Source organism: Coffea eugenioides, chromosome 2 (genome assembly GCF_003713205.1).
Source record: "Coffea eugenioides isolate CCC68of chromosome 2, Ceug_1.0, whole genome shotgun sequence".
NCBI lineage: Eukaryota > Viridiplantae > Streptophyta > Magnoliopsida > Gentianales > Rubiaceae > Coffea > Coffea eugenioides.
Window position 1 is genome coordinate 72,883,339 of NC_040036.1, and position 14,237 is coordinate 72,897,575.

Below are 14,237 nucleotides of genomic sequence, written 5' to 3' on the forward strand. Positions count from 1 at the left end.
ATGAAAGAAAACGAGTTGTCATAGGGAAAAGAAGAAGAAAGAATGAAAAGCAATCTTTCAAAGAAAAGTTGTTACGTTTTCAATGAACATAAAATTTCCAATCACCTTTTTACTGCATATACATCAAATCGTTATAATAATTTTTGTATAAAAAATTCAGAAAAATACAATCCAAATAACACATAGTTTTCTCAAATTGGAACTCTCATATTCCACTAAAACTACATCTCATCAAAACAAAATTTCCACAAAATAAAAGCTCTAAACTGCACAGCTCCCATCCTCAGAAAACTCTTCCTTTTCTTCTTCTTTTACTCAGAATCATAGTCCCAAAACTCTTGGCCCCTCCTGGAAAATCTTCTCTCCTCAAAACCAAACCTACCAGAAAAGCACAGCAACAAAAGCCCAAAGCCCAATCCTTGATCCCATTCCTCCAACCATCCACTGAAAGTCCAAACAATACCAAACCCAAAAACCCCAAGAAAAGATCAGCATCCAATTGTTTGCCCAAAACCAACCAAAACCCAATACCTGAAATTACCAAAATGGCCAAGAATTCCAAACTCCTTTTCTTCCTCCTTCCTCTTCCCCTTCCCCACCCATCAAAACCTCCCCATCCGGACCCTTTCCAGAAGGCCCGAAACCCACCACCTCCATTTGCACCGCCAATCCCAAATTCCCTGATCAAATAATCCAACGGCTCTGGTAAAATCTTGAGTCTTGATGCAATCAGATAGGCTGATTCAATCACCAACTTTCTTGATCTTGCAGACAAATGCTGCCTTTTCTTGTTTCTTGCACATATAATCGATTTCTGGATCCGGGTTTCTTGGGAAAATGAGCGACAATGGCAAGGAGAATGTGAGACAAATGTGTATTGATCGAGTAAAAAATGGCTACTGGGGACAAAAATTGGACAGGGGTTCGTTGAACCGAGGCTTTGGGGTAGAAAAATTTCCATATTGCAATAGAATTGGGAGACTGAAAAGAAGGCTTTGAGATGAGAAGGTAACAGGATCTATGTTCGAAGCAAAAGGTGGAGAGAGATACCAGAGAAAATAAAAGAGACCGTTGCAGGTTTATGCTTTTCTCAGACTTGTGGATTTTGAAAATTTTGATTTACATTTTGTGAAATGTTGGAGGTGGACCAAAATCAGCAGTAGGGTTTAATACATGGACCTCGTTTCTCTTGGGCCAAAGCCAAGATCACTTAAATGAATGCCTTGTATTGGCTTGGCAGTGGATTTCATTAGTCCAGTCCAGAGATTAATTTAAAAAGAAATGCTAATTTCATACTGATATACATGGGGCTTTTACTTGGCCGAATACGCTTAACGTTGCCAAGCCACTTTCAGAATTGTTGAAGCAATGAAATTCTTTCACGAACAAAGCGAGTGTAACTGCGAAGGAAAGATAGACGTACACTCCCTCCTTGTGATAGAGAGCGGCATAAGAAGAGGACAGAAGATTCGTTATATAGCAATATACTCTTTTTCTATGGCAGAAAGTGGTATAGAGAGTATGATAGAAAATTCGTTATGATATCATTGTATTTAAATTTGGATTGTTCAATTACTAATGGAATAAGCACAAGTACTGTTTTTGCTTGAACATCTTGGTTCAAGTATAATTATCTTTAGATTTCACTTGTTAAATTGTAGTATTCGTTTACGTTTATGTTCATGGATAGTATGAATAAATCATATTTAAATTTTTCATTGTTATTTTCCACCTCTGCTCAGCGTAAAGTACCTCCATTTGATTTGGTTTTGAACAAATACAAACTAAGGAAAATGAAGTCATAAACTAAGGAAAAAAACTCTTTCCTGCGGATTATGAATGTGATACCCTGTCCCACATCAAAATAGTGAAGTGTTGTAAACCAATACTTAATTAGAATCTAGGCGCTCAAGTCCAACTTGGGATATTCATTTTGGACTAGTAAGAACAAAGTTCAAATAGTTGGACTTGACTATTGAAACTTTGGTTCCATTTTGGACTAATGAGCATGGAGCCTAAATAGTTGGACTTAACTGCTGAGACTTTGATTGTGTCATGGGCTCTGGGTGTGACAATGAAAACTTTGCTTTATTTATTTTTTTAATGGGCTTCTTTTAAATTGTGTCTATTGCCTATTGGCTATTATGGCTATGCAGTTTTCAATCCACATACTGACCATGCCAATAATTCATGAAAATTTTGCTGTAGGGAAAGAAATTGAAAATAAAAGTTGGCTTCACTAATTATTCTGTTGTATGAAAAGTCTAAAGATTCAACTGTCTTGGATTGGGATTTGCATCCAAACAAAGCCAAAAAAAGGAAGGGTGAATGTGATTCCCCGTCACACATCGGAATAGTGATATGTTATAAACCTCTATTTATATAGAGCCTAAACATTCAAATCTAACTTGGAATATCCATTTTGGGCTAGAGAGGATAGAGCCTAAATAGTTGAACTTGGCTGTTGAGACTTTGGTTGGATCATGGGCTTGCGAGCCTGCGTGACAATAAAAACTTTGATTTATTTTTTAACGGGTTTCTTTTAAATGACGTCTATTGCCTGTTGGCTATTATGGCTATGTAGTTTTCAATCTACGTTTTGACTAGGCCAATAATTCATGAAAATTTTGTTGTATGGAAAGAAACTGAAATTAAAAATTAGTTGACTAATTATTCTGTTGTATAAAAGGTCTAAAAACTCAAGTCTAACTTGGGATATCTTTTTTTGGCTAGCGAGAATGGAACCCAAATAGTTGGATTTGGCTGCTAAGACTTTGATTGCTTTATAGGCATGTGGGCTCGGGGCGTGACAATGAAAACTTTGCTTTATTTTTTTTAATGGGCTTCTTTTAAATGATGTCTATTTCCAATTGGCTATTATGGCTAGGTAGTTTTCAATCCACATTTTGACTAGGCCAATAATTCATGAAAATTTTGTTGTATGGAAAGAAACTGAAAATAAAAGTCAGCTTGACTAATTATTCTATTGTATGAAAAGTCTAAAAATTCAACAGTGTCTGGCATCTAACAATTATCATGGCAACTAGATATCTTACATATGTAAAACCTAAGGGCACGTTCGTGGTCTAGTCTTTTAATAGAATTTTAGTTAAATTTTGTTCATTTACAGTTTTCAAGTTGGAATATCTCAACCTTAATCATCAAGGCTAGTTCGTGGCTAGATGCAACCTTGGTTCATGTCTTGGATATTTTTATAATCCAGGCAAAAGGAGGAGTTCCATATAGTTTATACTAATAAGGCAGTACAAATACTAATTTTTATTAAAGGTCGTGAGCCAAAAGTATTATCAAAACCATAAAACATTGAAGACCAGAAGATGGTGTAAAGAAAAAGACTAGAAAATGAAGATCTATGGAAGCAAAATAGTATACTTAAGAAAGGAGTTTTCCTCATTGAAATATAATATGCTTAAAATCATGAACCAACTTACTATATTTAAGTACCTCTCTTATCTGTCTCTAGAAAAATTTCAAGGCATCTAGAGAAATCCCAAAGGTATTATTATAATTTATCTTATCAGATACAAAGATGGAAACTAAAGATTTGCTTCATAGCCATGAGCATCTGCTGATACTCAAAGATGACAATATGAAGAATCAGAGGAAAGATAGCGAAAAATCACTACGAAGTTGTTTTGCATGCAGAAAGGGAGTGTTTGAGTTACCTACATATTTCTGCAGTGAGTGTGATATCTTCCTCCATAGAAAGTGTGCAAAATTGCCTCCGCAAGTTGCACATCCCATGCAGTTTGAGCACCGTCTTTCCCTTGTATATAAAGGTCATCGAAAACTAATGGAACCATCAAGATATTGTAGCAATTGTCATGGTTATATGTCCGATGAATGTTATATTTACAAGTTCTTACCTTGTATATTCGAGATATGTATTGAATGTACTTTGCGTATTTTGAAAGAGGGCATATTCAAACACGATGATCACCCGTATCCCTTAATGTTTGTGCCGAGAAAAACAGAATTCTATTGCAATATTTGTGATGTAGAAGGATCCAATTTTTCCTCTTATGTTTGTACTATTTGTTCATTTTGGATCCACAATATTTGTGCCTTCTTACCTGCTACCAAGGATACCGAACTTCATGATCACCTCCTCTCCTTGGCATTTTGTTTTTCGGTAGAATTTCATCATTACAACCTCCAATGTGATATCTACTGCAAGGCTTTCGAGCCATTGATGTGGATTTACTATTATGGACCATGTCACTTCTTTATCCATGTCAAATGCCATTGGAAGACACGCACTATTACTAGTAATGGCAACGAATCTTCTATGTATGTAAGATCTAGTTTTTAATTTAGCATCTTTAACATTCACAGTTTAAATTATCTACATGTCTTTCATCATTCCATATACATGTGATTCTTGAATTCATAGTTTTGATGAATTTCATGTGAAAGTTGATCACTTTAAGTATTTTTAACACTTGCTAATTTTTTCTCTGAACTGATAGAAGTATTAAGCATGATATGATCAAACTACCATAGAGTGATATATCTATGGATGTGATAAGACCTCTCCTGAAGAAAAAAAGGCTAATTGAGATACAACCATTGGAAGAGAGAGCATTCAACCCATGAGCATCCACCAATTCTTCTACAAAATATACAAATTAACCAAGAAAAGACCAACAAAGAAATACTATATGATGAGTGTGTTGAGCCAATCTCCTCTTCATATTACTATTGCTCTAAGTACAAATACTTGCTTCATGTGAATTATGCCCATCTGCCAACAGAATTGTAGCACCAGAGTCACCCAGAGCATAATCTTTTGTTGAGAAAACTCAAACAAGATTATGGGTACTTCTATTGCAGAATTTGTCATGCAAGAAGCAACGGATTTTTCCATGAATACAAAGCTTGTCACTTCCAACTTGATCTCAGGTGTGTTATTTTGCCAACAACTATTGCACATTAAGCTCATAAAAGTATCTTCTGGATTAGAAAAGAGTTTTACACAAAAGGGATCCATACATGTTGTGCAATGCTTGTGGGAAACATATTTCTGGCTTAATGTACCACTGTGATAGGCTTTGCTCCAATTTCTATCTGCATTATCAATGCGCTATTCTGCCTTGAGCCATCAATCATAGATGGGACAAATACCAACTAAACTTGAGGTTTCCACTTTTCACTGACCATCCAGCAAAATTATATTGTGAGATATGCGAGGAAAAGATGCATCCTAAGCATTGGTTGTATCATTGTCGCGATTGTGATTAATCATTTCATTTTTTTTGCATTCCTCAATTGGGCAAGGACCATCATATTAAGTTTGGTTACACTTTTCGAGTTGACAATTGCCAACACCTTCTGAAATTTGTTTAAGAAGGTAAATATAAATCCAGATGTGCTCATTGTGTTATGAATTTGAGCGGTTATAAGGCTTATGAATGTAGAACTTGTAAATTTTCACAACACTATAAATGGGCTTGTAGCAATATTCCTGCTAGGCCACATAAGAAAAGAATCCTTCATAGACAACAAGAATACTTGGGTGAGAAAGCAGATTTAGGATACACAGGAGGACTATGTGCCATAATGTGAAGTGGACACAGTAGCTTGCACCTTAGCTTGAACACTCAAAGACCACTATAAATAGTTTGTTCTCCATTTACATATATGTGCTAACTACAATAATGGAGCTATAAAAGCCATGCCTAATAAGATAGTTTCATTATTGATAGGAATTTATTGGTTCATCTTAATTGATCATTTCTTCTCAAAGTTTAACACAATTTGCTGGAAAGTTATTTGAATGTTTAGTCTAGACGATCGATCCGAGTAACGAAACTAATTGTATCAGTTAGAGATTGCAATTTACTTGTATTTCTATCCATATAATCTTTGCCTATTTTCTCCTTTTGTTTACTCTTTACTTTCTTGAATAATTATTGATGAGCTTTAGGATTTTCATGTGCAATGTAAATAGTTTGACAAGTTGAATATAAAAGATATACATGTAACAACTAATGTGTTGTCTATTCCAGAAGAAAATAGGCAGTGTTTTCAAATAGATTAAGACATTCATGAAACATTTCGACCATGAGCATTCACTGGTATTCTTAGTCCAATCTGGAGAAAAATTATAAGCCAATTCTGTTTTTATCAAAAGTAACAAATGTCCAAGAATCAGTCTCACTGCCTATCCTAATGGAGGAATTGAGACATTTCGTTTCCTTTTTCCTTGTGGGCTTATTGATTCCACTTAAAGTAGGGTCACAATTCAAACAATAATGATAATGATATCTTGAAGAAAAGGAAAAGAGGATTAGGCATGGATAAAATTGATAGTAAAGATAGAGGAAGGTACTATGTTCAATAAAAAATGGTGCCAATTAATGCGAGTGAGGAACACTATTTTGTAATTAAATCACCTAATCCAAGGCAATCTATGCTATGCATCAAGCCTTTGTTATGTGTATTAACTGTGCATATTCATGAAAGTTGTTCAACTTTATTAGTAATGATGAAAATATGACCATCCCACTCCACAGACTACAATTTTGAATGTTACAATAATATGTTACTATTGCGGTTGGCATGGGAGAATATTAGATATGACAATTACAAGAACTAGTAAGCTATCACCATTTAATGATAGTGAAATATACTTTATTTTTTTGACAATAAAATATTATTGATAATTAGTAATTAGTATAATTTTATTATGTCATGCATATAAAACTTGCAATACCTTTTCCTATAGATGTAGATGAACAGATAATTTGCTCATGTCAGATGTCTAAATTGTTGCAAAAATGATCCGCATCTATAGTAAGATATAATTCGCTATTTTCTTAAACTAGTGAAATAGAACATTGGACTCATAAATCCGCTTTACTTTACTCAAAATATAGTGCCAAAAAACAATTGCATAACAACTGGGAAAAGAGGGGACATTCTTTTAAATTAAAAAAAAAAGAATCTACACTTTGGAGTACATGATCAATACTATTAAATGGAAAAAGGATCAACTGAATCAAATATTGTGAACAACAAAATCTTTAATACAAACAAATATATTGTTAAAGAATGAAAAAGGGATTTAACATGATGAATTAAACTAGTTAATTTTAAGAGCAAGCAAGGAATATGCCCTTCACTACTGGTTAAATATTGGAGTATTATCTACATAGTTATAAGTTCAACTGGTTAACCCTGAACTTTCAATTTCATATTCATCAAAGCTTTGTAGAAAGTTTGAATAAATTCAGAAGACGTACATGATAAGGCAAAAGAGGAATGGAGGTGAAACATTTCAGCCATAAGCATCAACTTGTGTTCAAGACTGAGGGAACATTTGAAGAAGAAAAAAAAATTGCCTAGTTATAATTGTAATATGTGTCAAAAATTAATTTCATTTTTGACCTACTTTTGTAACCATTGTGATTGCGCCTGTCTCCACGAGGTATGTGCAAAGTTGCCTCAGGAGATTCTGCATCTAATGCACTCAGTCCATCTACTTAAATTCATCACTTTGGCTCAATCTCAGCATCGATATGATGCTTGTTGGAAAGATTTCTCGGATTTCAATTACAATTGTCCTAAATGTAATCTGTATATAACATAGAATATGCTCTGAAAGTTTAAAATCGACGAATGATCAGACACGATTTTCACCAACATCCGTTGACACTTGTCAAAAAAAATGAGTCAAGCAGGTGCTATGCTTGGGATCTCTTGATGTTTGTTCTATTTAGTAGCATTAATACCCTGTCTTACATGTAAAACTACTTATTTTGGATACACAAAGATTGCGCTTCATTACCGACTACCAAAGGATGTGAGTCTCATGACCATGATCAGCCCCTCAACCTAGCTTACGAGCTTCCAATTGAATTTCGAAGCTATGATTTTGAGTATGAATTTTGCAGCGAAGTATTGAAACCAATCGAATAAACTTATTTTTGTGATCGTTGTAGATACTTCGCCCATGTCTATTGCCTAAGGATCCATCTTTTGATCTATGTATTGAATTACTACATTTTAATTTCCTTCAGTGACATTTTATGATATTCATTAGACTTCTTTTCTGCATTGACTAATATTTATTAGGATTTAGGAGTGGCATACATTATGATCATAGAGATGATGAAGCTGATCCTAATAAGCTAAGACTTTCCTACAATAATATGTTCACTAAAGCGATCAAACCTTTGATGGAGAAAATAGTACAAGATGATTTAAAATTGTTGCCAGAGATTCACTATTTTAGTCATGAGTACCCGCTAATTCTTTTTTCAACTCTGTCAATGGAGAATGAAAAAGATACTGACCAGAAAATGCTATTCGATAGATACATTGAACCAATTTCAACTCCATACCACACTTGTGCCCAATGTAAGTACGTGCTGCACTTAACCTATGCCAATATGCCTCAGAAATTGCACCATCTAGGTTATTATGATTTTACTCTGAAAAAAATTTAAAAATGAGCTGGAGTATTTTTGTTGCCCGTGGTGTGATACTATAGGTAATGGCTTTTTCTTCAGCTGTGAAGAGCGTCATCTCCAAATTCATCTTAAATGGACCATCTTTTAATCTTGTGGCGATATGGTTTACAAACTTCATTAACAACACATTTTGTCCGATTCAAGTTATTGAAAAAACTCATCTTTGCATTGCGATGCCTGCAGAGAAGAGATAAGTACAAAGATGACTCATTACTATAGCTGTCGTTGTGGTTTCTCTTTATATGGACGCGGTACTACTTTACCATGTTTAGTCAAGCATAGATGGGACAAACACCTCTTCTCTTGATGTATCTGCCGTTTCAGTGATCATCCAGATAAACTTTATTGTGAGGTTTGCGAAGATGAACTATATTCGAAGACTTGGATATATCATTGTCGAGAGTGTGATCAGTCTTTTCATCCTAAATGCATTCCTAGACTTGGCAAGAATAGTAGCTTGAAATTTGATAGCACTATTCAAGTTAGCAGTCATAAGCACCCCAAGTATGGCCGTGAAAGTAAATACAAATCTTCTTGCAATAGTTGTGATAAAAAGTTCAATGGCAAGAAGGCTTAGGAATGTGAAGTCTGTAGGTTTTCCTTTTCATTGTACTTTGCTTGCGTCTGCCATGTAAATGATCCTGGTTATGTCCTCCCTATGTCCCATGATTAAATATACTGATTGGAAAATTATATTTTAAATCCACTCGCAATCCCATCATTGAAACATAATAAAATGTAAGTGTTATTCCAAAAATGGAAATCATTTTACTAGAAACTAAAGTTTAGTACAAACTATATGAATTTAGGTGTATTTCTAATAAAATAACTTATGGGATATTAGCAGAAAGATCAATTTTATTAACCCAAATCTTTCTGCATAAATGCTAAATATTATAATAGATGCTGACTAAAAGGCAATTAAGGGATGTGGTTATTTTTTGCTATTTGGATAACAGGAATCAATAAACGTAAAGCTATTTGCTCTACTAGCCTCATCAATCCAACTGGCTGTGGAAATTGCGGACCTTTTTCCATCATTTTCAGTCCAGGTATATCTATGAAGAGACTAGTTCTATTCCATTACCTGATGTAACATGGGGACCTGTAGAGAAATACTGCCTTCATCAAATTTTTCAATCATGCTCCAACTAATTTAGTTGTTAATATAAAATTAACTATGCTTTAATGTGAGGCTAATATTTATCCGCATTGACAATAGGATCTTGAAATTCAATCAGTAAAAACATTGAAGAATGCTACAACATAATTTAACAGGTCTAATTCATTGTTAGATGATACACAATCATTGGAACAGGGTATGAAAGTGACCTTCTGCTAAGAAACTTTACTTGTGGTTCGTGAGCATTCCTTTTGCTTTTTATTAAAGGATCAGACAGTGTGCCTAGATGCTATGTTCTTCAAGAAATAACTAGTTAGTATAATTTTTCATCCTCAGTTCTCGGATGGCTTCTATGTGAATTAAAAGTTTAAAGAAAGAAATTATATCTTGTGGATCAAAATTGGTTGAAAAGTATAATCGTTTCGTAATTTTTCCTGTTAAGTCAAGTATTGTAGAAGAATCTTTGGAAAAAAAGAAACAAAAAGCTGGTAAATTGTACAATATTGCTACTTATTTATCATAATTGACTGTGTTAGTTGATTATTCTCCATCTGGTCATCACAGGTTGATCAAGGCCAAAGTAGCAAGTGATTTGATAATACAAGTTGGAGAAGAAACATTTCACTTATATAAGGTGATTTTTGAAACTTAAATGATGTCTAATAATTCATGTCAATATACTTGTGGATTTAATTCTAAATGAGTTAAAACTTCATTATGATGATCAAATTCTTTCAGGTTCCTATGGTCCCAAGAAGTAGACATATAAAGAGATTAGCAATATAGAGTAGTAGTGGAAATAATCCAATTGTCTGTATAGATAATCTTCCTAGAGTTGCTAAAGTATTTTAATTAGTGGTAAAATTTTCTTATGGTTGAAAAATCAGTTTTATAGCACCTAATATTTCTCCTTTATACTATGCTGCACATTTCTTGGAAATGACTGATGATCATCAACAAGGAAAAGTCATGTTTGAAACATAATCCTTTGTGAGTTACATGATTCTTTCATCCTGGAAAGACATATTTCAGATTTTGAAAAGTTGTGAATCTGTGAGAGAAATGGGTGGGTGCCCATGATGGGTTGTCCGACCTGGTTTCTACTTGAAAGTAAAAACAAAACAATACTTTCAAACAAAACAAAAGGGAAGGAAAAGGGGAGAATGGGTAAACTTGTTCCACTGCCCCACCGTCCCACTGTTTCAAGAAATAATAGAGACTGACAAATGTCTCTATAAGAACCGATAGAAGAAGCTAGAAGAACAGAGAGCTTTCTAGTCTTTCTTTCAGTTTTCTCCTCCTCTAAAAGAAGAACAAATACAGCCTAGGATTTGGGTGGTGGCAAGTGTGTGATTTCCACTGCGATTCACACCCGACTAAGAGCATGTGATTCAGTTGTAATATTGGCTCAGAAAAATTCACTACGACCAAAGCTTCGGAGCGAGGTAAAATTCACTGGCTCAGAAAAATTTGCTCTTGTCTTTGATTTCCAATATTGGTATCAGAGCTTCTAAGGTTGAATTTATGCTTAGCCATGCTCTGAGAAGTGTTTTGCGCTGTTTTTTTGGTTAAATCTTAGAGCATGAGTTTTAATGGCTGATTTTGGCACACATAATTTCAGGCCATGAAATTCATGGAATATGTTCCTCATGTGGGTCAGAATATACCTGCAAAATTTCATGGTTTAATTCTCTCTTGTTGTTGAGTTTTTTGAAGTTTACATATGTATTATGGAGCTGTTTTCGAAGAATTTTTGTGAATTGTGTGTGCAGAATTGAATATGTTTTATTACATATTTATGTAGTACTCTGAAAGAGCTTTCCAATGTTATATCATGTGTGCAAAACGTATGCTCAAACAATGAGAAATCTGAGTTCTAGAGTCCCTAGTCGCATAGCCTATAGCTGTCTTCATCGACTTATGTGAACTAATGCAGAAGATGACAGGCACGTGAAGACACACACCATGTTGTGTGGCTGGGGCTGCACTAGCTGATAAAAACCAGAAAAATGCAACAAAATGAGTTTTTTTTTTGGAAATTCGCAGAAAATCATCTATGAATCAGAAAAATGTGATTCTTGCGCCAATTTTTTTTTTATGTTTTGCTCTCTTGGAATATATGATAATTTGAACTATTTGTTACCACTTGAAAATCTTTCAAAATTTTTTTTTTGCATATTCATGAAATTAAAGAAAATTGGAATAAAGGCTTGAATTTAAGTCCCTAATTTTTCCTTGGTATGATTTATATTTAAATCATGTGTACATTCTATTTGGAATGTTTTAATTAGGAATGCCTAGTTCAATTTTGTTTATGAATAATTGAGAATAAATGTTGAATCATGCTATCATTTAAGAAAAAGCATTTTTTTGCATTATTTATTTTCATGAATATTGATGCATACTAAATGTATGTCGATGTATGCATTTTATGTCATTGCTATATATGTTTTATTCAAGTGGGAGGCATGGGTTGGTCGAGTTAAAATTCCCACCCAAAATTAGCATGAATATTGGAATAATACTACTTTAGAAGTTTTAGTTTACAAGAGATGATTGGACGCTATGCGAACTTTCGATCTTGTACTAATTACCTCTAGTAAATATTATTTCAGTAATATTGGCTGCAAATGAATAATATGTTTTCAGTGCTACTTATTTTTCTTTTTTGCGCCTTTGTCTATGTGTAGCTTGATTAAGAAATGGCTATTGCGACAAAAAATATTGTGGCTGAATTAAACAAATGAGAGAAACTGAACGGAGACAATTTCGATGTTTGGCATCGAAGGGTTCAGTATACTCTTGAAGAGCAAGAATATTTGGAGGCTCTCCATCATACCATGAGTGAACCAGAGTATGGGGATACTCCTCACCATCAGCAGAATCTAGAGGCTTATCAAGCCTGGAAAAGGAAAAATAGTAATGCTCGCATCACGCTGCTGAGCAGTATGCAAGATGATCTGATGGTTGAGTATGAAAAGTATCCAACAGCTCATGAATTGTGGACCGCTTTGAAGGCAAAGTTTGGAGTGACTTCATGTACTAAAGTCAGACAGCTTACAATCAAGTTTGACATTTATGTGAAAAAACAACATCACTCAATGAAGCAACATCTGAGAGAAATATCAAACATGATTACTGAGTTGAAATCTGCTGGACATATGTTGACTAATGAGCAACAAGTACAAGCTGTCATTAGATCGCTTCCCCAGAGTTGGGAGCATATGAAAGTCAACATGACCCACAACATTAGCATCAAAGCATTTGAAGATGCAAGGCATCATGTTGAGTTGGAAGATGAGCGCCTAGAGGCAGCTAGATCTTTTAGACAGGCTTATGTTGCTGAGTCAAACAAAAGTAAGTCGTCTGACTCCAAACGTAACAAGAAAAGGAAGTCGTCCAAGAAGGCTATCCCAAAATATAAGAAAACTCAAACTGGCAACCGTAAGAGAAGTAAGCGCGGTGGTAAGAAAAATGGCAAGAGCAATCAATCTTGTTATAATTGTGACAAATTAGGTCACAATGCTCGTGAATGCACTGAGCCTAAAAAGGTATTGCTCAATTCTCCTCTTAACTATAGTTTTGTTTCTAGCACTGTAATGCTCGCTGAAACGAATCCTCCTTGGATTCTAGACTCAGGAGCCACAGACCATGTAGCTAGAGACAGAGGACCTTTTGTCGAGTATCGCCGAATCCCATCAAACACAAAATGGGTATACGTAAGAAATAATGCCAAAGTTGCAGTTAAGGGCATTGGCACTTGTAAATTATTTTTGACAAATGGTCAAATCTTATTCCTACATGATGTGTTGTACGCACCAGATATTCGGCGAAACTTGATTTCAGTTACTGTCCTTATGCATTTGGGTTTTTGCATGAGTTTTCATGGTCATGATGTAAATATATATCTTGGTACTCAATATGTTGGTTTCGTGCACCTTTTGGATAACTTTCTTGTGCTAGATGTGGTACAAGAAAATCTAAATTATGACCACTGCTTTTCTTTGATTGCATCTTCTGATAGCCATAATGTGGATGCAAATACATAGCATGCTAGACTTAGCCATATTGGACAAGAAAGAATGAATATGCTAGCCAAAGATGGACTTTTGGGTGATATCTCAAAAGTAAACTTGTCAATATGTACGTATTGTTTGGCCGAAAAAGCAACAAGAAAATCATTTGGTAAAGGAACTAGAACAGAACTTCCACTGCAATTAGTCCATTTTGATATATGTGATTCAATGAACGTCAAGGCAAAACATGGAGTCTATTATTTCATCACTTTTATTGATGATTTTACTCGTTTTGATCATATTTATTTGATTTTTCATAAGTCAGAAGCATTAGATTGCGTCAGACAGTATTTGAATTTGGTTGAGAATCAATTAGACCAAACAATTAAAGCATTGAGAACAGATCATGGATGTGAATATCTGTCAGATCAATTTAAAGATCTATGTGATGAAAAAGGAATAAATAGGCAATTAACCATTCCTTGTACTCTGTAACAAAATGGTGTTGCTGGAAGGAGGAATATGACTTTTGTTAGACATGGTTAGGTCGATGATGACACAAACAATTTGTCAATCTCCTATTGGGGAGATGCTTTGTTGACT

The 14,237-nt window shown here is 34.5% G+C and overlaps 1 protein-coding gene across 1 annotated transcript; it reads right to left on the reverse strand.

Moving 5' to 3' along the window:
* Window positions 1-176: 176 nt before the first annotated feature.
* LOC113762914 lies at window positions 177-1,118 on the reverse strand. Its single transcript, XM_027306548.1, has one exon. The coding sequence runs from the start codon at window positions 959-961 to the stop codon at window positions 284-286; it is 678 nt and encodes a 225-aa protein (XP_027162349.1). The 5' UTR covers window positions 962-1,118; the 3' UTR covers window positions 177-283.
* Window positions 1,119-14,237: the final 13,119 nt, after the last annotated feature.